The sequence below is a fragment of the Crocodylus siamensis genome, chromosome 4 (genome assembly GCF_052110815.1).
Source record: "Crocodylus siamensis isolate JL-2025a chromosome 4, ASM5211081v1, whole genome shotgun sequence".
Taxonomy (NCBI): domain Eukaryota; kingdom Metazoa; phylum Chordata; order Crocodylia; family Crocodylidae; genus Crocodylus; species Crocodylus siamensis.
In genome coordinates this window covers 55326704-55349735 of record NC_143398.1, presented here as the reverse complement: position 1 = coordinate 55349735, position 23032 = coordinate 55326704, and the positions used below count along the sequence as shown (strand labels likewise).

The 23032-nt window shown below is 41.5% G+C and overlaps 1 protein-coding gene across 1 annotated transcript in view; it reads right to left on the bottom strand.

Moving 5' to 3' along the window:
* The window catches only part of PDZRN4 (PDZ domain containing ring finger 4), a 386959-nt gene extending 364147 nt beyond the window's left edge, over positions 1-22812 (bottom strand). The window contains exons 1-3 of the mRNA XM_090042335.1: positions 22318-22812; positions 18823-18909; positions 9540-9647 (exon numbers count right to left, since the gene is read on the bottom strand). Of these exons, the coding sequence (XP_089898461.1) occupies positions 9540-9647; positions 18823-18909; positions 22318-22689 (567 nt within the window). The 5' untranslated portion in view covers positions 22690-22812. The remainder of the gene's footprint in view (positions 1-9539; positions 9648-18822; positions 18910-22317) is intronic.
* Between the last annotated feature and the right edge of the window lie 220 nt (positions 22813-23032).

Sequence of the window (23032 nt, the reverse complement as noted above, 5' to 3'; positions counted from 1 at the left end):
AAAAGTATAAGCAGAATTATTCATGTGTGACTATTCATGAGTCAGATGGAGTGGCACTCGCTAATTGAATGCATTATAGTATCCCACAGCAATCTAAAAATTAGGTTATGAATCTTAAACCCCCCCACTGAAGTCATGAAAAATAACTATTCTTTCTGAGCATTTCTGCATTGGTAGACAATAATAGATTTCCTTACTTAGCCTCTGATTACAGAGAACAGTCATTAGCTACTCCTTACAAATATAATTAACTTATTATGAAAAAGGGCAGGGAAGATCAAAGCTCTTGGGGCATACAGCCTTTGAATTGCAACAGCAATTAATTCAATGGGTTAAAAGGATAAAACACCACATTCACACAAAACTTGTCAACTGTCTCCCCTCTCATTGTGAAGCTGTCACAGTCTACAAGAAAAAACAATCTTTTATCAAAGGATAAAGAAGGTACCATTCATTTTACTTCATGAACACGCTAAAACTCTGCTAGGAGTACAGAAGCATTTGTTCTCTTCAGCCTTCCCAAATTTCCTTAAGAAGTTCTAACCAATAAGCTTAGTGTGCCAACCTCTTAAAGCTCACCAGAACCATTCACAGCTGAGTCTACTGCTAAGTATTCCAATCAGTTCTCATCAGGTGAACTTCAAAGACCAAGCCTGGTCAGTCCTTAAATGTTCTCTGAATCTTCTAACTTTGCATACTCACCAAGTGACTTACAAGGTTAATGAACATGGTCTGAAAATGTCTTTCATCTTCTCAGCCCCTCTAGTTATCCAGGTTTGTTTCAGCTCTATATGGTGTATTGGGCCCATGATTTATCCAACGCAATGAATGAAGACTGATTGATAATTTACCTCGAGTGGCCCAAAAGGACCTCCTAAAATAAGGTTAATCTGTGAAGGAGATGGCTTTCCTGGATGCTGCTATGTAATCGTGGCATAGACTCTCTCAGGCACTAAGGGCCATCACAAGCTTTATGACCTTCTGTTCAAAATGCAAGGTGCATTTCTTTGTCTGTCTTCTCTAACAAACACAAAGCAACCTGGCATTTTACACATGTATAAAAGCAATTCTATAAAAAGAGAACTACTGTATATTAAAAAATCCAAACAAAATACTCCATTTACCCATACATGCCTACCCCTGGGAAGAAGATGAAAGACCAAACATGGGACCAAACAGATGTTAGTCACGCTACTTAATATGTTAGTGGAAGTGTTCAGACACATTTTTGAGTGCCATATTTTTGAGTGCTACAAAGGTTCAGACACCTTTGTAGAAGGGAGTTCACTGTTTTACATTACTTCTAGTGATGGACATTTTGGAATCCTTTTTTCCTTTATAAAAGGACTGTCAAACTGGCAGCCATGAGCAACATTCAACCCACAAGGGGCCAGTTTGCTGTCTCCAGGCTCCAACCCAGTTGCCATTCTGCCCATTGCTCTTGCTACCAGGGTCTCCAGGCTCCCACTTCCTTTCCACAGCTTCTGGTTCCTACTCCTGCTCCAAAGGGTGTGGCAGTGGAGCAGAAGGGGCCAGGCTGCCAAGGCTGCATATACCACATGCCTGGACAAAGAGGGAGCCAGGCTGCCTACCCTGCATATAGGGTGAACAGTAGGTGCACAATGGAGATGGGGGTGAGGTACAGCACATGTGAAGGGGGAGAGCTGAGCTGAGCTGGGGAGCTGAGCTGCATGAGAAACTGGGCAGGGGGTCTGAGCTGCACATGGGGAGGGGCTGTGCTGGAGCTATGCAAATAGTGGTAATGGTCTTGGGTCTTGAGAAGGAGGCAGTCTCTGGGTTATGCCACAGCCCCCAGATCTCTGTCCAGCACTGTGTGTGGCCCACAGCTACTGAGAAGTTGGACAGCTCTGCTTTAGGAAGTTAATGAAAGCAAGATTTGACACGCAGCAAGACAAGCTCAAACAGCAGAGTTAAACAATGGGTTTGAGGAGTTGCTGACATGTATTCCCCTTGGGAAGTGGATAAGCAACTAGGTTGCACCCAGTCCTTTCCTAAACCTCCTACACAGCAACCAAACCATCTCCAGATTTGGAAGACCTCTCTTGGAAAATCAGCTCTTCCACAAGTTTACTAACAGCCCTTCTGCCTCAAAAACACAGCTAGTTCAGTGGCTGCGCTATCTGTCCACTCCAATTCAGATCACAACACACTGTTCTATCCTGAGATGAGTATATCATGAGAGCAAGTAAATCTCCGGGTATATTTCATCACATTCTGGAGAGTGGGAAGTATGCATACTTGTTCACATGCAAAGACGAAAACATATTGTCTACTATCTTTGTATCAAACTCATTAAGGTTTGCAAGTCTAGTGCTGTGTTTTCTAATGCTATAAACCAGGGGTGTGAAACACCCCAGGCTCTGGATCAAATCAGACCTTAGGGGTCCTCACAGGACTCAGATCCATGGAGCCAGCAGCGGGGTCAGTGGCAGGTGGAGGTGGAGCCAGGACCACAGGGTAAAGGAAGGCATACCAAGAGGCCATAGGCCAAGAGGCTATGGGGGCAAGCAGGGCTATGTTGACACAGCCCTCACTTGCCCCCTGCTGCCATGTTCAACAGGGCCCCTGGATTCTGCAGCAGCCCTCACCTGCTAGCTTTGACTCCAAATTCCTTGGCCTGTAGTGATCACTGGTTCAATAAACATAGGCATATGTGAATGAGAACTTAACATTTCACTTTATTTGTGGAGCAGCAGGCAAACCTCAACAGTCATTTATTCTCTCAAAGTCCCTTAACCGAAGGACTGTCTCCCAATTTCTATAGTCTTCTAAGTAAGGGAGTTTCTCTAAAGTATAACTTCTACCACAATGTGTCTAGACAGCCTCAGCTTATAAACAAAAACTGCTTCTTTTAAAATCTAACAGAACTTAACCACATGTCCACAAATTAAATATTCTTCTGCTACTATCCATATCCTACAGGTCATATCATGAACATCTTTAATTCATAACCATTCCAAATGTGCTTGCGCTGATCCCAGCAAGAATGTATTTAAATTCACTCCTATTTATGTACTCTAATAGTCAAGATTTTTAACTTAACAAACATGACCAGTATCAAGGATTTTCCTCAGCAACATAATTTATGTAAAGACAGTTACAGGCAGAAGGTAAAACACAGAGCTGACACACAGCAGTCAACAATCTGGCTATAGTTAAAAAAAAATTGCTTAGACACTTTTCAGATGCAAGTTCCTTTTGTTTATAGTCTGTATATGCCTCTAGATTTTCCCTTTATTAAAGCTGGCTTTCCTGACATGCACTTAAAATTCACCATGTGGATACTCTGTGAGAAAAGTGCCAGGAAAAAAGAAAGAAAAGGAATAAGAGAGATGCAGTCTAATTTAGCATTTTCTTATGGAATTTAGGTTGCATAAACAAACTAGACAATCAAAACACATATGTTTGTATGCAGTTTTTCAAAAGAGTACAGATTCAAAAATACTTTGCATCTCTTTTCCCAGTCACAATTTCCCAGTCACCATCACATTCATTTATTTTATTTTTATTTGGGGTAAGATTTGCATTATTTTATTTGTGAAAATGCAGGAAATATTGAGAAGCAAGGCTTTTTGTGATATATTTTACTGGAGATAAAACTATATAGTTAAGAGAGCTGCTGGACAAGCTTTCGGGCACCTGATATCTGTAAGCTTGTCTATCAACTCTCTTAACTATACAGTTTGACCAATAAAAGGTATCACAAAAAAAAGACTTGCTCCTTAATTTATTATTTGGTAAACTTAGTACTGATCCTTCATCTATGAGCACAGCGCCACTGCTTCCTAGGCAACTTAAAATATTCTTATCTTTTTTACTTCATTACAATACACCCATATACATACATATACACACACACACTCAAATGCTGCTTATTAAAAAAGAAAAAGAATTTTAAAATTCCACCTGGACTTACAAATTCTACCATTGCCATAAAATATATATATAACATTTAAGCAAAAAGGTAACTTTAACTTGTTAACACAACAATATGTTGCAGGACAAAATGAGTTATACTATTAGGGTATAAGAGGGCTTAAAACATCCAGTCGGGTTTTGTTTTTGGTTAAACAGAGGAACCCTATTGGAAGGGTTTGAAAAATGGTGCTTATGGCTATAAAAATTTACCTCCTCAGGAAGGTTACAAAGGCAGCGATGTCTTCCTTGCTCTGCAGAGAGCCAGCTGCCATGCCATGCTGCTGCATAGCCTTAACAAAAATCCAGCAAGGTAATACAACATGAGCAGCTTCACTGGGTATCACATTGGCTTGAGAAGCCAATGTGAAGCCAGTGGATATCATACTGGCTGAAGACAAGCATTAAAGTAATTTCAAAACAAGAGGACACACAAAGACAGCCAAGGTCAAGTAATACAGACCTCTTCCTTTCTCTTACTTTCAGGTAGTCAGGATAGTGAATTGTGTCTCCCCCTTCCAGAAGCAGATCCAGGATTTTATAATGGGCGTGTGGGAACAGGAACTGGCATTGCAAGGGTGTGATGGCCAGAACCAAAGAAATTAATAAGCAATAAATATGTGCTTCTTGGAGGCATTTGGAACTTTTGTCTAATATGAAGCTTCTATTTTTGTTACCCGCAAACGTAACTTGTAACTGTTTGTGGAACTGACTAGGCCTCAAAGACAAAGCTATAGCTGTGAAATTGGTTGACCTAATAGTTCTTTCTCACTCAGAACTTAGCCTTGATGATGATAAAAACTGGATTCAACTGCTTAGCTTGTCCTTTCTTGAAATGTACTGGATATCTCAAAAAAGCACAGTCAGAGAGTTTTGAAGAGGCTGGATTTACGCGGGGTAATGTTAATTTCAAACCTGAAGATGCTGTGTTGCAATTTGCTTATTGGAAAAACCCAAGCTTAGATAGTAACTTATTATAATGATTTCTAACCCCTTTTAACCCCATCGGATAACAGCTATAAAGCAATATTATGAATGGCTATATAACTAAAAATTAGCATAATTAGAATATAAAAGAACACACGTCATAGTAAACCTCGGGAAGGATGGAACAGAAGAGTCACTGCTGTCCCATACCCCCACGAATCTCTCTTATTCCATGTGAGAGTGAGGACCAGATCCTGACTGAAGAGCTTCCACCAGTTCTTCTTCGGACAGCCCAGTTCAAAAATGTCTGACTTCACTGATTCAACTTGACATGCATCTTCTAACCAAGGAACTATCGATAAGTTACTAACCAAGTGAAAACTCTTGGTTAATTCTTTATCTGTTTTATTATCACTATCAATTTTAATTTGTATTATTATGTTGTCTGTTTATTAGCTTAACCTTTTTATTAACTATTATATGTGCAAACTATATCTTTTATTGTCATAAGTAAAATTCATTCTTTTTTTATAAGTAAAACTTGTCATTTCTTTCCTTTTCAACATCACCTCCTTGATCGCAAACCAAAAAGCCCAGTGGCTAATAAAGTTGCAGTGCTCAGTCAGTCTGCAACTAAATTGATATACTCACAGTGCCCAGCTGGCCTGTAACACAGGGGTGGCCACACCTCCTCCCACTACCAGCCTCCTCTCCCCGACACTGAGGTGGGCAGACACCGTCACAGGAGTAGCAGCTGGGGGCTTTTTTTTTTTTTAAGTCCCCAAAGCAGGTAAGAATTTCCTCCATACCTTTCCCTCCTTGTTCCAGCGCACATCCCTTTCCCCCTTTTCCCTACTGCTACCACTGTTCCAACTGTCCTGGGGGCAAGTTAAACTCCAGAGCTGCTCCAGTTGGGTTGTACGGGGACTGAACTCATTCCAGGACAGTGGCAAAGAAAAGGAGGAGATGTGACTTTGCAGATGAAAGGGAAGAGAAGGGGAGAATTCTTGCCTTCTTTGGGGACTTGAAGTCCTTACCTGCTGCCATGTGGTCAGAAAAGGGAATGCAGCCATGCCACTACACCTGCTTTTGATCCGCCCCTTCCCCCTTCCTTAAGGCAATGAATTCTCAGCAGCAGGGAACCTTTCCCTCTCCCTTGCGCACGCTGCTGGAGAGAGCAGGAGAGAGAAAGATGCTTTTCCCTTTCCACAAGAGCTCTGATAGTTTCCTAGGACACCTACTATCCAGTGCTGTTATGCCAGAAGTCACAGAACTGTTACACTTTTTTCAAGTTCTTTTTCATACCACGTGTACAGCAAAAAGTCTTAAAAGCAGTGCTGCACTACATGCAGTTTCTTTGGGTGAAATAACTGCAAGCAGTAGAAGGGTTAGCTCTCTGCCTTTATCTCCTCAGTCTTGAGGCAGAGCTGTTCCCTGGGTAACTGAGCAACGAATAGCCAAAGGGACTGTCCTGAGATACCTGCAAGATGGAATTGCCTTAGTGCTTTGTAATGGCACTATTCAAGGACAGATTTAGGTATTGTAAAAAACATGCTAGGCTAAAACAACACTGTCATCATCAACTTCTTAAACAAAATAAGACTTAAATATAAATATAACACCCAGAAATCTACTACCCCATAGAGAATAGCAACAACACCAAATCCTGAGAGTCCAGCGATGAAACCGTGGCAGAAATATGTCCTTTGACAGAAAATGCTGGGTTTCAACTAGTCATCAGACTGTTGCCATGCAATTCCTGTTGGTGAGGGTCCCCTCTATACACACTATGAGCTAGTATTAACTAACAGACATCTACTGAATTTTTCAGTTTCTGGGATACAAAGACAGAAAACTTGAAACTCAAGTCCATGCAATGCCAGTACTTTTCAGCCAGTAAAAAAAGTATAGATCATACTCTTTGCCCTTTCGGTACACCAGTTTCACTATCCTCTCAAGACCTCAGGCATTCTGTATCACCTTTCCTCACACTTATAGAGAACACCTTGACAAAGAATTCAGACTTCTCACCTTGCTCTCCTTGCAAATACACTTGCAATTATTAAACAAAGCTTCTTATCTTCAGTTGTGACCAATGGGTAGTGAAGAGCGGCTGTTAAATCTGTCAAGCTTAATTCACAATTCCAGGTGCCACTGTCACAGTACTGTGAAATCCATTAATCCTTTGAATGGTCACCCGAAATTTGCACAAGCTCACCTTGTCAACCATATGCAGCTAACATTTGTCAAGCATCTGATGGCGCATTCCAACAAATCACCTTCTTTATTTAGCCACGACTGAAAAACTGACAGTGATGCCAATTTTTTTGCTAATTTAATGGGTTATTTCTGTTCATTGGCCCATTTGCAACACACTGTTAAAAGCTACACTGGGCTTTTCCAATGTCAATGGCATCTATTGCAATGCCAAATAATTGATTAAAGTTATTATAAAGTCACTGATCTACATAAACTCTTCTGGCACTTGATTGTTGAAAAACAACCTCTTAAAACATGTACCTACTATTATTCATTTTACTTGATCACTGAATGACTGTCGAAAAAACAAAACTAGAGAAATCTGGTTTCCCTCTACTCCTCACCAAAGCTCACTCTCATTCTGTGTATCTGCCAACATGCATGAAAAAATACACCATCTGGCACAGTTCCTCACAGTGGAAATATTTATGTTGATCTTTTAAACAAGACAGCAAGAGTACAGATTTTCAGGACATTCCAGTGAGAAGACGTTCATGTGAGAAGACATTGATAGCTACACATTGCCAAAGTCAATTTCAACCTTTTGACTCCTGATGTTTGTAGGGGCAAGGTCACAGCAATACAGAGAGTTACTACTTCAAATATAGCTAGAAAGAGTGATGGTGCCTTATTTCTCCATTTTATTTCATTCAGTGTTTTTAATAAATCGTTTAGGTGTTCTGAGATCTTCTTCCTGGATATTCTTACAATCCTTTTCCAAAATATAAAAAAAAAAAGTATTATTAAAGTAAAGCAGGTACATAGTGTTATGGTGCCAAAAAGATCTCCCCTCATCCAAGCAGCATAAAATCATTAAGAAGCATTACGCCATCTCTGCTTAATTTTATTTTTACGAATGTCAATTTCACATGGAACTGAAATCCCCCCATACCAGTATTTATTAATTTATAGATGAAAGTCTAAAAAAATCTAGCTTTACTCAAAAGCAGACATTACAAGAAGACTCATTATACTTTAACATTGCTCTATGTAATCTTTCCTTCATGTAGTTCCATCTTTTTCATTAAAACAGAAATACCTAGAAAAAACCATAACGAGCAAAAAGATTTCCGTAAATGCATAAAACATTACGGCAGTTCAATTTTTAGCAAGCACATGAAGAGTGAAATGTTAAGATCAGAGGACAATAGATTTCTGTCTTCTTGGCTATAGTGCTGATGCTAGAAAAAAATGATAACTGATATCCGTGTAGACAAAAGCAACATTGCAAGTTCAGCTTAACTTCAGCCACCCTGCTTAACAAGTATATAACTAAGTTCAAGAACATGTGCCCCACATTGCAAAAACAAAACAAAATCTTGTTTGGCATACTGCTCTAGGATTCCTCCACTGAGAGCAATACCAGCAATTAAGCAACTTTGACACGTGCCATGCTGCTATCTACTCCTCAATGAGGAAATTATGTAGGAGACCTACTACTGAGCATCAGTCTTTTGATCCAAGTTTTTCATTGTTCTGTTCTGAAATTTCTTGTTTAGCTAACAACTTAAAACCATGCTTCTGTACTTTCAAGGCCAAAATGCTGCCACACTAAGCAATGGTAAAAGCCACAGTAAAGTGCTATGATTAAAAGGCTGTGATGTAAAATTCAACTGTCATAGCACATCTGGGGACCCATTTAAGTAACAACTTTTCCCACATACATTGCTGCATCTTTTATAGTGCTAATTATGTTTGTGGATCACTGGTAGGGTAAAAAAAAACACTTTCAATACAGCTTTAGGTTGAGTTTCTAGTTTTGTCTTTTTAAGACAAACACCTTCTCTTTAGTAAATGTATATACAAAGTTTTGTGCGTGTGTATGCATGCATACATACACGGGAAGATTTTAATATGGACATAATAGCTTATTTTATGAATGGGGAAGAGCTCCAATGGTTTAGGTGAAAAAAAAAAACAGGTACACAACTAAGTTGATCACATACAAGAAAAGAGCAGTTCACACTGTTCAAAGAAGTTCCCCAACACCATTTATCAACCCAGATCCTTTGAAGTGTCCCAAGTGCAAAACAGCAATACCACTTCTTCAGAACTAAAAGCAACTTCACATAAAAACGGTGAATTTATGAAGAACCATTTGTCTCTCCTCTTCATACATCACAAAGAAAACCAGAATACCACTTCTGTTTAGTTGTTCACTTTCTACACTACAGCTCTTCTTGGTAAAAACTTAATCTTTATATTAACATATGTACATAGTTGGTTAGTTATTAGGGAAATCTATGCATCTTTTCATCTAAAAGGATTCTATCAGTTCAGTTATTTGATTCATGTCATCATACACGAATCAAGAAAAATTGCCCCACTCTGATGTAACAAACCATCACACTTACGTGTTAGTTCAAATGCATGGTTAGTCTGCCGTTATTAGATTAACATGTTGTTCCTTATCTTACCTCCATGATCTTGTCATGAATCTGCAGGCCTTCTGCCTTGTCAGCAGGCCCATTTTCCAAAATTTTTGAGACGTAAATTCCTTCACTGTAAGATTCTTCCTGATTGTTCTACAACAGGTAAAAATGAAATTGCAAAATAAAACAGGGCTGCATTAGTACAAGAGAAAAGAATGAAAAACACTTCCTGCTGTTAACTCCTTCTCATACCTTAAAGCAGAGGTATCAAACTCACCCCAGGCCCTGGGGCTAAATCCGGACTGCTGCATCCCCTTCCAGACCAAATCCCAGATTGTCAGGGGGTCCTCTCAGGCCAGATCCGTGGGGCCGTATTAGGGCAAAAGTGACTCAAGGAGCATGTGGCTGCATAGAGACACATTCAGGCAACACAGACCAGGGACATGCATCAGCAAGGAGCCTGAACCAGGCAGCAGGGCTGAACTCTGGCCAGACAGTAGCACAAAACCAAAGGCACAAGTCACAGAACTGCATTCAGGCTGCACAAGGCTGGAGCCAGGGGCAGGCAGCAACACAAACATAAAAATGAGTATAGGCGACAGCTCCCCAGCTCCACACCACCACCCAAACACTCTGTGTTGCTGCCCAGCCACAGCTCCATGTCGATGAATGCCCACCATTTTACACTTCCTGACCATGACTCCATGCCATCACATGCCCCTAGCTCCGCAATGGCACATGGCCCAGGCACTGCTGACTGCCGGAAGTTCCATGCTGCTGCCTAAGTGCAGCTCCATGCAGCCAGACTGTATGGCAGTGCCAGGGCTATGTGGCAGTGTGAACCAAGCATGCGCACTTCTAATAACCCACTGGACTACCAGTGAGCTGGATGTAACAGTACCATAAGCCAGATGCAACCCATGGGCCATATGTTTGACACCCCTGCCTTAAGGCCTCTTTAAAGCCTCTAGGGCATAAAGTACAGGGTAAACCACAAACAAAAAATTCAGTGCTTCAAAGTGATAAACAGACCTATCAAGTATCCATTTCAGCTGCAAGCATATGATGGGGGAAGACTTTAAATAAAACTATACATTTCTGGGGGGGGGGTTAGAATACAAAAAAAGGACTTATATTATGATTGCATGAGGGATCCTACTGACTTTTTGCTAATTAGGTAGAACCATAGTGTCACAATTTGCCACTGTTAGGTGTTGTGTTGTATACCATAGGGCAGTGGTGTTCCACCTCTCTGGCACCGTGGGCTGGGTTTGTGGCATGGGGCTAGTCTGTGGGCTAGATTCCACTGGCAGGGTTGGCCCGTGAGTACAATCTCGCATGCTGGTATACAACCCTGCCACAATATCATTCCATACACTGGCTCACCCTAAGCAGCAGACATGGCCATGGAGTGATCTAGCATGCAGGGTCATATCATCTGAACAGCAGTGCACCCCATGAGTCCAGAAATTTAGCAGTAAAGAAGTATTAGCATCAGCAGTGACATAGCTCTAGGAGCAATTAATGCTGCTTCTGCTCTCCAGCCACCAAATTTCTGGACCTGTGGGGAGCTCCATAAGTGGGATGACACAGCTCCAGGGCTTGAATATAGTTCACAGGCCAGAAATTGAGAAACCACTACCACAAGGCATACACAATCCTTTGGGAATCATTGCCACCTACATCCACAAATAGTGACAGGGGATTCTATGAGACAGCTCTACAACAGGCAGCACAAAACCTGCAGCTTGGAAAGTGAGATTTGTGTAAGTAAGGTGGCTTCTGTAGTTTACCCTAATGTTTGCAGCACTGTTTGAAAGCCAGGCCTCCATTGCATCTCTCTGGTCCTCAGTACACTTCCTACAGGACTTACAGTCAGGTCCTCAGAGCATACCTTGTGGCGGTCTCCATCATGTGTACACCAGAATAATTCCCAGAGCCAGCCAAGAAAAATGAGATCTCAACAGCTTCAAATTAAGATAGCATTTCATATCCTTTGAAACAAACATACAAACCTTTGACTTTATTTTTTTCTGGGGAGAATGGGAGGAAACCAGAGATATGGAGCAGAACATTTTCCATTCCTTTTTTTTCCCATGGGAAATTTTCCATTTCTAAAAATTCATTGTTTCATAAAATTCATTAGTAACAATGAATGGATGCTAATACAATATTAGGCAAGCTTGGCAGTTTCAAAGCTGTAAATAATGTTTTTCAGGTGATTATCGCTAGGAAGTGTGCGAGAGAGTACATATATGCTTTATTGATTTGTAAACAGGAGGGTAAATACACTCACATAATAATCCAAACCAAAAATAAAGTTATGAATTCACCTAATTAGCGGTGCAGGTCATATCAAAACCCCAGCTAAAATTCTTATTTCATCTCAGACTGTAAGTGAAAGCAAAACCAAAACTAAAATTGTGATTAATTTTTGTTTCATTTTCAGTTCAAGCACACAGAGCAGCGTCTCATTTCTTTTCTTGAGATGAGGAAGTTGGACATGTTTGCATAAGATCTGTTAGATTTTTAATGCTTTTGGTTTGAAGTAGTCACAATAATGCCTAATCAGAAAAAAATAGTGTGGCATCATTATAGTGAAGTTCAAGTAACTAAAGAAAGGAAGAAAAGTTGATAGGTATAAATATTGCGGGCAGAAATATGCTAACAACACAACAAAAATGAAGAAATATTTAATAACATGTAAAAACTGTCCTAAAAGAGTACAAGCCATATGCAGAAAGCTAATACAACACAGTTGTGGAACAACATAATCTGAGAAGAGTCTACTACAGGAATCCTATGCAAGTAAACAAATTAATATGTTAAACAACGCACAGCACCGACTAATAACTATATTGTTTTAAAACATTATAAAAGTTGTTAATGCAACTCTGGACTATTATTTATCTATTTATTTAAAATATACATATCCTGCGCTTTTCTGCTTGCACTATGCACCCAAGTGGCTGAGGCTTAACAATATATTTTTTTTATTACATAATAGATAAATAGTTAACTATTTCAACCCAGCAGAGCAAGCTTAGTCCTTTGGCTGATGGCAGAGACCAAACTATACTTCCCTTTGGTTCTGCAGACTCAGGGCAACTGAGCAGCAAGCTGAGCAGCAACAAGTTCTTTCTGGCAGGAAGCGGGGAAGCAAGCTCCCTGCTCCTTCTCCTTCTGATGGATGAAGCCAGACTAGAATAGGCTAAAGTACAAATCTTTTCCCCCTTTTGTTGCAGGAACTTGGTAGCTCAAGTGAAATAGCAGATTTGCAAAAAATGGAAAATAAAAATGTTGAGCTGCCAGGTCTGGAAGAAAAAGAAGCAGGATCCTTGCTTTCAAAATCACTGTCACCAGATCCACCATGAGTAGTTGTTCAAGACAGCTAAGCTTTTTATCAAGCTCTGTGGACAAAATGTCCAAAGAAGATCAAGAAAAACAGATGAAACATTAACTTGAGCTATATTTGCATGTGGTACACATCTTTCCATAACTGAAAATCAATACTGGAAGGAACATTACAAACTAGTTTGCCCATCATATAAGTTACCATCACATTATCATTTATCACATTTTCTCCTAGATAGAGAATATGACAGAGTTCAAACAATGGTTATTCAAAGGACTGGTCAAGCAGAATCACTGACTGATGTCAGATGGATAGACATGACAAGGAAATCCTTTATTGACCATTATGTTAGCAACACCTGAACCAATATTCTTGAAAGCAACTGCTACCAAATCTTCTCATTATACAGGTGAATACATAGCCAAATTACTGAATGAAGAGACCAAAAGTACAGGTCCCGCCAGAGTACAAGCCCTTCTAACTGATAATGCGAGTACCATGAAAGCTGCATGGCAAATATTAAAGGCAAAGTATCCTCATTTAATAGTATTTGGCTGTCTTGTTCATGGGTTGAATCTTCTGGCAAAGGGACATAGTAAGTGTGAATACAGTGAAGACAATACTGGCAAACTGCAAAGCAATTGTGAAGGTATTCAAAAGTCATTGTGATGCTAATCAGACTTTGAAGAAATTATATAAAAAGAAGCAAGGGAAGTAAAGTGCACTTTTATTGCCAGGAGAAACTAAATGGGGCTCAGCTACAAAGTGTTTACATAGTTTGCTGCACACAAAGAACTGTGTGCAATGTGCTTCAATAGATGACACTATATCCCAGATTATTCCCGCGAACTTTTGGAAGCAGATTCTAGACAACAATGTGTTCTGGGTTTGAGTTCAAGAAGCATTCAATTTGCTACTACCAGTTTCAGTGGCTATCAAGAAACTTGAAGGAGATATGCCAGCCTTTCAAATATTCCAGAGATATTCAGACAACTGAATGAAAATCTAATGGAGCTTTTGCCTTCTTCACCTCTATGCAAAACAAAGAAGCAAAACAAATGTTTACTAAGAAGTCTGAGTTTTGCTCTCATCCAGTTCATCTGGATCCTCAACAGAGAGAACAACATTTAACAGAAGATTAATTATTTACTACTCTTGATGCAATTATGGAAGTAGCTCAGAATATTTCCAACATCAATGAAATAGCTGTGTTGACAGACATTGCCAAGTACCACGCAAAAGAAAAACTTTGGAGCAAAGACATCATTTGGTAGGCAGTAGAGAATATGTCTCCTCTCACATGGTGGAAGGGGTACAGTACCACCCAACAGCTGTCCAGGATTGCTCTAAGTACCTGAAGCAGTCCACCGACAGCAGCTTCTTGTGAACAGAACTGAAAGGCTTTCAGCTCAATCAAGACAAAAAAGAGGAACAAACTAACGAATGAACACAATGCTAAGCTTGTTTCTAATTCTGAAAATCTCTTGCTTCTGGAGAATCTGTCAGATGCACAATTAGTGAAGAAGATGCAGTGTGACGATAAGTTGCCTTTGCCTGTAGACTCATTGGTAAAACCATCCTTTAGTAAAAGGGAATGTGGTTCAAGTAGTTCTGAATCAGATTTGCCTGAATCCGATTCTGAAATGGAACTAATAAGTAGTGCAAGCGATTCTACACATAGTGACAGTGAAACTGGAGGTGCCCCAATGACCTCAGTAGAAGAGAATTAAACTCTGTTGAAGTAGATGAGTGGACAAACACGGTATATCATGCAGTTATTTGGGTGTGCTAAAATTAGCATGTCAACAGTTTTCAGTGCCTTCATTTTTTTTCTTAAATTTAAGCAAATTATGTAAGGGATGTGCATGCTATTGTGCATTGTCTTTACAGTCTTACAAGTATTCCAATAAAATAATTTCTTTCCATATAAAGCTTTGAATTTGTTTGACTATAACATTTAAACCACATTAAGTGTGCTGTATTTAATTTTTTTCATAAACAAATGGAAAATTTAGGACATTGGAAAATTTTTCAGGAAACCCACACCTCTGGGGGAAACAATGGAAAAAAAAAACTTGTGTGTTACAAAATGAAATACAGATTTACATACAGATGCAAGTTGTATGTAAATCTAACAAACAAACAAACATGTTTATTCCCTAAATCACAGAGAACTGCACACTAATGCAAGAGGGAAAGATTGTATTCTATTGATAAATACAACGACAAAATCTCTGGCATAAAAAAATCTGTCATTTGCAGAATTAGCAGCATAACTGAGGTGTTGCCCTTCTGCATAAGCTACGGCAGTTGTTCATTCACACAACATTGTTCTTTGAAGAACATGAACAAACAGATTTCCTGCAGTTTAAATTGAGCACAAGCTCTTTTTATCTTGGCACTTAACAATTCTTGACACACTTCTGACATTTGTATTTTGGTAACAAAAATAATCTCTTAATGCCACTCAGTCTTCAATCATCCTGCTACTTCCCTTGACATTAGATATGTTGACACGCATCCACCTTATGTTTGATATCTGAGAATTACTGAACTCTAATAATCCAGTCACAGCATTCACAGTTGCTACAGTTAAAGTGAAAATAATCAAATTGTGAATTCACACCCAAGATTCAAAAATAAGGTGAACTGGAACTTATAGTTTCATAGTTTCTAGGGTCGGAAGGGACCTGAGCAGATCATCTAGTCCGACCCCCTGCCATGGCAGGAAAGAGTGCTGGTGTTAAATGACTTGTTTTATCCAATGTTCTGACCTCCTTCCGTAAGTTTGCACCCAACTTCCTTCTCCTTCAAACTGATGGCAGCTGATTCTACATAATAACCATTCCTCCAATCAACAGTATCTACTTATCTTTAAAGATCAGTGGAGCTCAGCCCTTCAGAATGGTGAGCTGAGCCACATGCTTATGATCTAGCAGCAGCATGGAGTTACCACTCCCCTCCAGTCGAAAAAGAGAAAGAGAGAGGAGAGGGGAGTGAATGCCAATATCAGGGGGTGGGGAGAAGTAGGAAGAGAGCTTACTTTCAGACAGCAAAAGGGATCAGTGGCACAGCACTGGGTAGTGAAGGGGATATGGCAGGCTAATCTGCTTGCCACTGATCCCCCAAGTCATGGGCCAGATCCAGCCACTTTTGGGGGCAGCCTGCAGGCCATAGGCTGAGCACCACTGTTAGACGGCACAAAGAACCTTAGAGGATTTATCACTTCCCTTTCAATTTTCTAGAATATTTAAAGCTGTCATTCAGATCAATTAGAGCCTAATATTTCCAGCACCAAAACCTTTTCCAATATAAGCTACCTCTAAGTAAATACTTGAGGGAGCATCTACACATGCAGGTAATGTGACACAATGACCTCCAGAGCTGTTTGAGCCAGAGTCAGCTGCTCCCAGGCACAGTGTCTACACAGGACAACAAGAGTTTGAGCAGAGGTGGGCAGGCCTGGGCTGGCAGCAAGGTTTTAGGGGTCAGCCCCAGGCTCCGAGTAGCGGTGTCACGCAGTAGAGAGGCTGGCCGGGGCATGAGAGTGCCCAAAGTGCAGAGGTATATGACTACACAGCAGACAGGAGTCTGTCCCTCTGCTGCCTAGGCTGACTGGGTGCAATTTACACCCAGCTATAAGTATCTTCACATGCTTTTCAGTGCAGTAAATTACTTTGCTGTATGATAGTACTGTACTATCCCCAACAGTTTTGTCTTATGGCAGAGCTAATTTACTGTGCCACAACACCAGCACACATGTAGATGGTGACACCTACTGCGGAGCTAACTAACTATTCCACAGCAAAGTGCACATGTAAATGCACCCTCAGAGTAGCAATGAAAATTCACAATTGGAAAGCAAAATAAAGTCAAAAGCAATGTTTTTTCTGTAAAACCCTGAATTTTTCTACAACCCTGGACTACAGAAATCACACTACTAACTGAAATAGAAATTTGATGGACTTTGTCATTAAGGCATTGAAAATGTGTTCTATATTGCAGTACATACATTCCATCTCTCAGATTCCCACAGTATTATCATTTCCACTACAAAATCTTACAAACTAACTTGGACTTCTTTATAAAAGGTGCACAATACCTGCAAGTAGTCTTATTTACCTAATAGCATCACAGTGAAATTCTGCAGAGTAGGCACTGTACTACTTCGGCTGTTTTGCAATGGAGAACAGACTCCTTGGCACCATTAACAATACCTTTGTACAGTTAGAACAGAAAAGTTGTAGACCAAGCATGGAGATCCCCACCTCACCAATTATATTTTCCTGCTAAAAACCAGTTAGTTTTCATATTTTATAAACCTGATTAGTACATTGTAATTACATTCTATCAAGTATTTTAATCAACTACTAATTTCCCAGTTTAGTGAGTTTCTTTACTCTTCAAAAAATATGACATTCTTGATTAAATACTTTTATAAGAATAAAGGTAAAAGAGAGAGATTGATATTCTCTTCTAAATGTCTTCCTTAACCAAGAATAGCAATTGTTGAGAGTGGGCTGGTTTAGGATACAAGATAGGTGGAAAATACAATTCAAATTAAAAAAAAAATTGAATATGTGTACAAGAAGGATTACATTAAATTATCAACTATTGGAATTTGATTGGACATGGGGTATCAAAAAGAGATGGCTGCAGCCTGTGAAACTGTATCATCCAGCCTCTGATGCTGCCTATGGGTCTGGGACTGGCCCCACACACCACATGCAGCAAGCATGTGGAGCCAGTCTGGTGTGTACTGCATGCAGTACGTGAGGCTGACCAGGTGCAGGCACTGCATGCAGTGTGAGGCCGGTGTGGGACACACGTTACATATGGCTCACAGGAGCAATCTGAGGTGTGTGCTGCACACAGTGCCTGCACCAATCCAGATAGGGCACACAGACCAGCCCCAGGTACCAGATCCAGCCCACAGGGCTACATCAGCACAGGCACTGCATGCAGCATATGCCCTGAACCAGACTCATGCACTAGAACCACTATGTGCCTCAAACCAGCCCTGCCCCATGCGTCTCATCCAGCATGTGGGATCAGAACCAGTGCATGCTGCATGTGGCACAAGGGGCTGGAGCCAAGGGATGCACAGGGCTGATTTAAGGAGCAGGCTGGCTCTGGTGTGCAGGGTTGGTCTGTAGGACCAGTGTGACCAATGGACCAGCCCTGTGATCTTCCTCCAGCCCACAGGACTGGATGAGTTTGATACCCCTGACTTAGACTATTATACAGAGAGCTCAGCTAGAGAATAAAATGTTCATCTCACCTTTTAATGGGGAAAAAGAAATCAAGAATATTTCATGGGTGCAGGTTGTAGCCATGTTGGTCTAGGGACACAGGCAGACAAGGTTCTTTGGGGGAATCTGATATCTTTTATTAGACCAACTTAAATAGCTGGAAAAAAAAAATTTCGTAAGCTTTCAGGTTTAAAAACCCTTTGTTAGAGGCTTCCTCAGCCTGACAAAGGGTTTTTAAACTGAAAGCTTGCTAAAAAAATTTTTTCCAACTATTTAAGTTGGTCTAATAAAAGATACCAGATTCACACAAAGAATCTTGTCTAAGGATATTTCATGTAATTCCAGGGGCTTAAACCTGCAACAGTTACTCATGTGAGTAGTCCCACTGACTTTAATGGTACAACTGGCATGAACACAGATTACTCACATACATTCGAACTGCAGATCAGCCCCAGGTTTGTTTTAAAGGTATTACAAGCTCTTTGTAATCTTAGAAAAGGGGCCGCTCCAGTCCTCAAACGGACCAGGTCCTAAAAATAGTAAGTCTAACAATAAACTTGTATAACAAAAATGGGGGCATATTCTGTATCTATTTTCATCCAGTGCAGTTCCAAGGTGTAATTCAATGTAGAAGTGCAGACTTTTTTATTACTACTACTGTAACTTATAATGCACTTGTTAATTTAAAATACCATTGCACAATAAAAAAGAAACTGATTACCTGGCTAGGTCGTCCTCCTATAATATTGAATCCCAGAGTATCATTTTTTCTTTGCAGCAGGATGGTTAGTGGATTGGTTTCACCATGCTGTGAAAGAAAGGGAATAAACACTATATTCAAAATATGACTTGAAAAATAATACTTTAAGCAAGTGCACTGATGTGTTAAAGCTCTTAATTGTGGAAAACACAAGATAAGAAGGCTCCTAGAAAATCATGTTGAAAACATTGGTGTTACAAAACATACAGGGGTTTACATTGTTGGGGCTGAGGGGGTGGGGGAAGAAAACAAATACCACTAAAATGTAGTAGGCATTAGAAGAGCCCAAGGGTCTGATTTTCATTCAAACTAAGCCAGTGATTTTTAGATTCAGAGCAACCCCGAATGACTCAAGGCACACCTAAGAAAAAGCCAACTCTTAATTTTCACTCTTTTTTGACTAGGGAAAAACAACAGAACAATTCTTTTCTGGCAAAGAACTCAGAAAGACCACAACAGGTCAGAATATTTTTAACAGTATGGATTCCAATTTGAAAAATCTGAGTTTAATGCCATGAATCATGTTGGCACATCTAAAAGTGCTACCACTGCATAACACCATGTGGCACCTTTGAAAAGATCCACAGCACCCGAGGATACCATGACACAATGGTGAAGAATCACTGGAGTAAGCACACAGTTGTACATTTACTGGGACTGAGGATTTGGCATCTCTGAAAATAAAAGTTCAAAATGTTTGTTAATCACTGTTTACTAACACTGAAGACATTAAACATACAGGGGAAATCCTTAAACTTGCTTCTGTACGGATTTGCCATGAATTCACAGGAAAAATAAATGTTATGATCACCTTTATTTCTCCACTACAAAACAAAAAAGCAAGGAAAAGAGGCAAGACGACATTCTTTTCTGGATGACAATTTTTTTCTTTTAAACACACAATCAAAAATAGCCAAGAAACCAAAGTTAAATAATAAGTAAGACAGGAGAGAAACTCCTTTCTTAAGTAGCAATATTAAATAATTTCCTAAATGATAAAAACATAAAAAAACCTCAGAAAGTTTTAAAGTTCATTTACTGGCAGGTTCACTGATTTTGCCTTTTTCACATATAGAAAATAGTTAGACATGAAGAGACAAAATCCCTACAGCAAAACTGTACTCAACACACACAAGCTGAGATAACCTCTCCAAACTGCAAACCAAAACAAACATGACAACTAAAGAACATATATATTTTTCAACAGTCAAAACATAATATGTAATCTGGACCCAGTGACAGACATGTTTTATTAACAGTGGCAGTGAAAGTTTTTATCATAGCACAATACATTTAATTTTAAGATGTATTTCTACTTTACTTATAGTTTTTTCTTTTAAGTCACTGTTTTTTCCATCATCCCTGTCTTCTTCTAGAAAAAAAAGAGATTTCTCTAAGGGAGAACATACAGCAACACCTACTGGTAGTGAGCAGGGATATTCAAGCATTACCCAAAAAGAATGCCTTCATGCCAATCAATGCAGTATATGCTACCTCCTTTTCATATCCAATCTCCTTTCCTCCCTTCTACTACAACCAATACTTTTCTTATATATCCTGCCCTTCTCTACACCCATTGCTGTCTCTCCATCAGACCTCATATCTTCCAAGAAGTTAAGCAGAGTAATTGGCTTCCAAAGCCAATAACTCAAACCCTTTATACGTGCCATCATGAGCACTTAGCAAAATAAAAATCTAAAACTAAAAGCAAAAACAGGAAAAAGATTAAATATTTTCTCAAACACCAAGTATAGGCCTTTCCAGGAAGATCTATGTTATGTTGTTTATATTAGTCCTGCACACACCACGAATGTTAATCAGTGCCCTCAGTTTAAATCTTATGTCTAGCAGTTTAATGCTAACCATATTGCATAATTAGCTCAGAAGTAAAGAAGGCTACTCACGTCTTTTCTTTTGGATTCTGTTTCCCAAGAGTCAATAAAGATTTTGGAAGAAAAGTCCCTTGAGTGGAGCTTAAGTTCCGTTAATGCACTTCTCACCATGGCTGCAACCAGAAATGCCAGACCCTGCACAGCAATCCATCGGACAGGAATGCTTTACAAAACAACCCTCGTAGCATATTAAACCAGATCACTGGGAAAATGGGGTTGTTTATTCAATCAAAAGCAAGCAATTCACTATCCAAGCAAGGCCATCACACTTGAAAAAAGACCAAAGCAGCAGTGCTGGTCTCTAACGTCAAATTGCCAATCATCATGACATTCTCCAAAATGAACAACACTCCCCTTTGCCCCTAAACACAATTGTACTGAAAGAGCAAAGCATTCCAATGTCCTTAAATATCAAACTATTTTGTAAAGCAACTTCTTGATACTGTAAATATAGAGAGAAAAATCGTCCAACTCCACAGTTTTTCCAAGCATCTTAATACTGACCTAAAAGATCTCAGGAAGCTGTACATATCTACCGAACTGGGACCCCAAATAAAAAAAAAGCAACCTTTGTAAACACAGTATAAGCCAAGTCAAACCAAGACTGATGGATTGTGGTCCCTTCTGTTCCCCCTGCTATGGAAGATCCACATTCATATTATTTTACCGGCAGCCAAGTTCAAACCCTGTCCTCTCGTGTCTACTTTCCCTTCTTGCTAAACCAGCATTTCTCATCCAGGGTGTCCCCGCATCTTGGAGTGGCACGAGATCCCTTTAAGGGTGCCACATGCCCTACTACCACTGTTAGGTGTGCAAATACCTACACGTGATTCACAAGAAAAACACGGGTTTCAAATCCACTGTGTCAAAACCATTTTGACCTGTGGTGGGCTTTATGTGTTCCCTGCAACACAAGAACTGCTCTGTTATTTTTCTTCTTCCTCTTCTTCCCCGCCTTCCTTGTCCTGTCAAAAAGGGGGTTGCTGCTGCAGATCCCGTTGTAACAGAGCTGTTCTGTTGTTATTTTTCTTCTTCTTCTTCCTCCCCTCTCCCTGGTCCCATCTAAACAGGCTCACTGTGTCAGATCCTGTTATAACAGGACTACTATTTTTCTAGAGTCAAAAAGGAAGCGACAGCAAAGGGCTGGCATCTTCTGAGGGGCACCTGGAATGCAAGGACGGGCACCTTCAGCCTTACAAAGCGTCTAACAAGGTTGGGAATCCGGGCTGTAAGCAAACCTGCCACAAGATGCTGGCCCAGGCAACTTGCTCTGGGTGCTCAGCAGCGACCGCCTTAAGGTTTGCTGGAGCTGCCTGCTGCAAAAGACCCCCCCACCCGAAAAAAATTGACCCCAAAATAACAGCACAAGTAGAAGAAACCCAGAGTTTCTAACTCCCTTGTAGATTCCAGGTCTGTTCCAAAAAAAAATTTTAAAAAGCAGCGTGGAGAAGCTGGAGAAAGGCTGCCGGCAGGAGCCGGGAATTAGACGAAGGGCGCAGCGCCCGTGCCCAGGGCAGGGAGCGGGAGGCAGCGGGGCGCGCTTGCCAGTCCCGCCCCGACTCACCTGGCAGGTGCCGGCGCTCATGGCCCGGTGCCGGCCGTGAGCCCCGCAGCCCCGCGGGCAGCGGCCGGGCGGGGCGCCGCGGGCCGGGCCGTGCTCGCCGGCCGCCACGTGGGCGGGCAGGTCGCGGCGCCGGCCGGAGTCGCACCGGCCGCGCAGGAGGCGGCCGAGCGGCGGCGGCGGCGGCTCCCGCGCCGACACGGGCCGGCAGCGCCAGGGGCAGAGGCGGCGGCGCCGCGCCCGGGGCAGCAGGCAGCCGGCGCAGAAGACGTGTCCGCACGGCGCGGCCAGCGGCTCCTCCAGCCCGCGGCCGCACAGCCCGCAGCGCAGCGCCCGCGCCACGGGCTCCGCGCAGCGCTGCAGGGCGAAGCCCATGGCGGGCGGCGGGGGCTGCGCGGAGTTTGCCGGGCTGGAAGTTTGCAGCGGCTCCGCCCGCAGCCACACGCGGCCGGGGAGGGGGAGGCGTCGCCGCCGCGGAGAAGCTGCGCTCTTCCCTCGGGAGACCGGGGCGCCGCCAAGCCGGGGCAGCTCAGCGCGCCCGTCACGAGCGGGCAGGCTCCCGCCGGGCTCTCCTCAGCCCGAGGGGGACCGGCGGGGGCATCGCTGAGATGACGCGTGCACCCGTCCTTAGGCCGCACGTCTGTGCGGCTCTCGGCCCCCACCCGCGCACGAGGCGCCCTCAGAGCGGCCTCCCGCAACGAATGCCCACTCAAAGCCC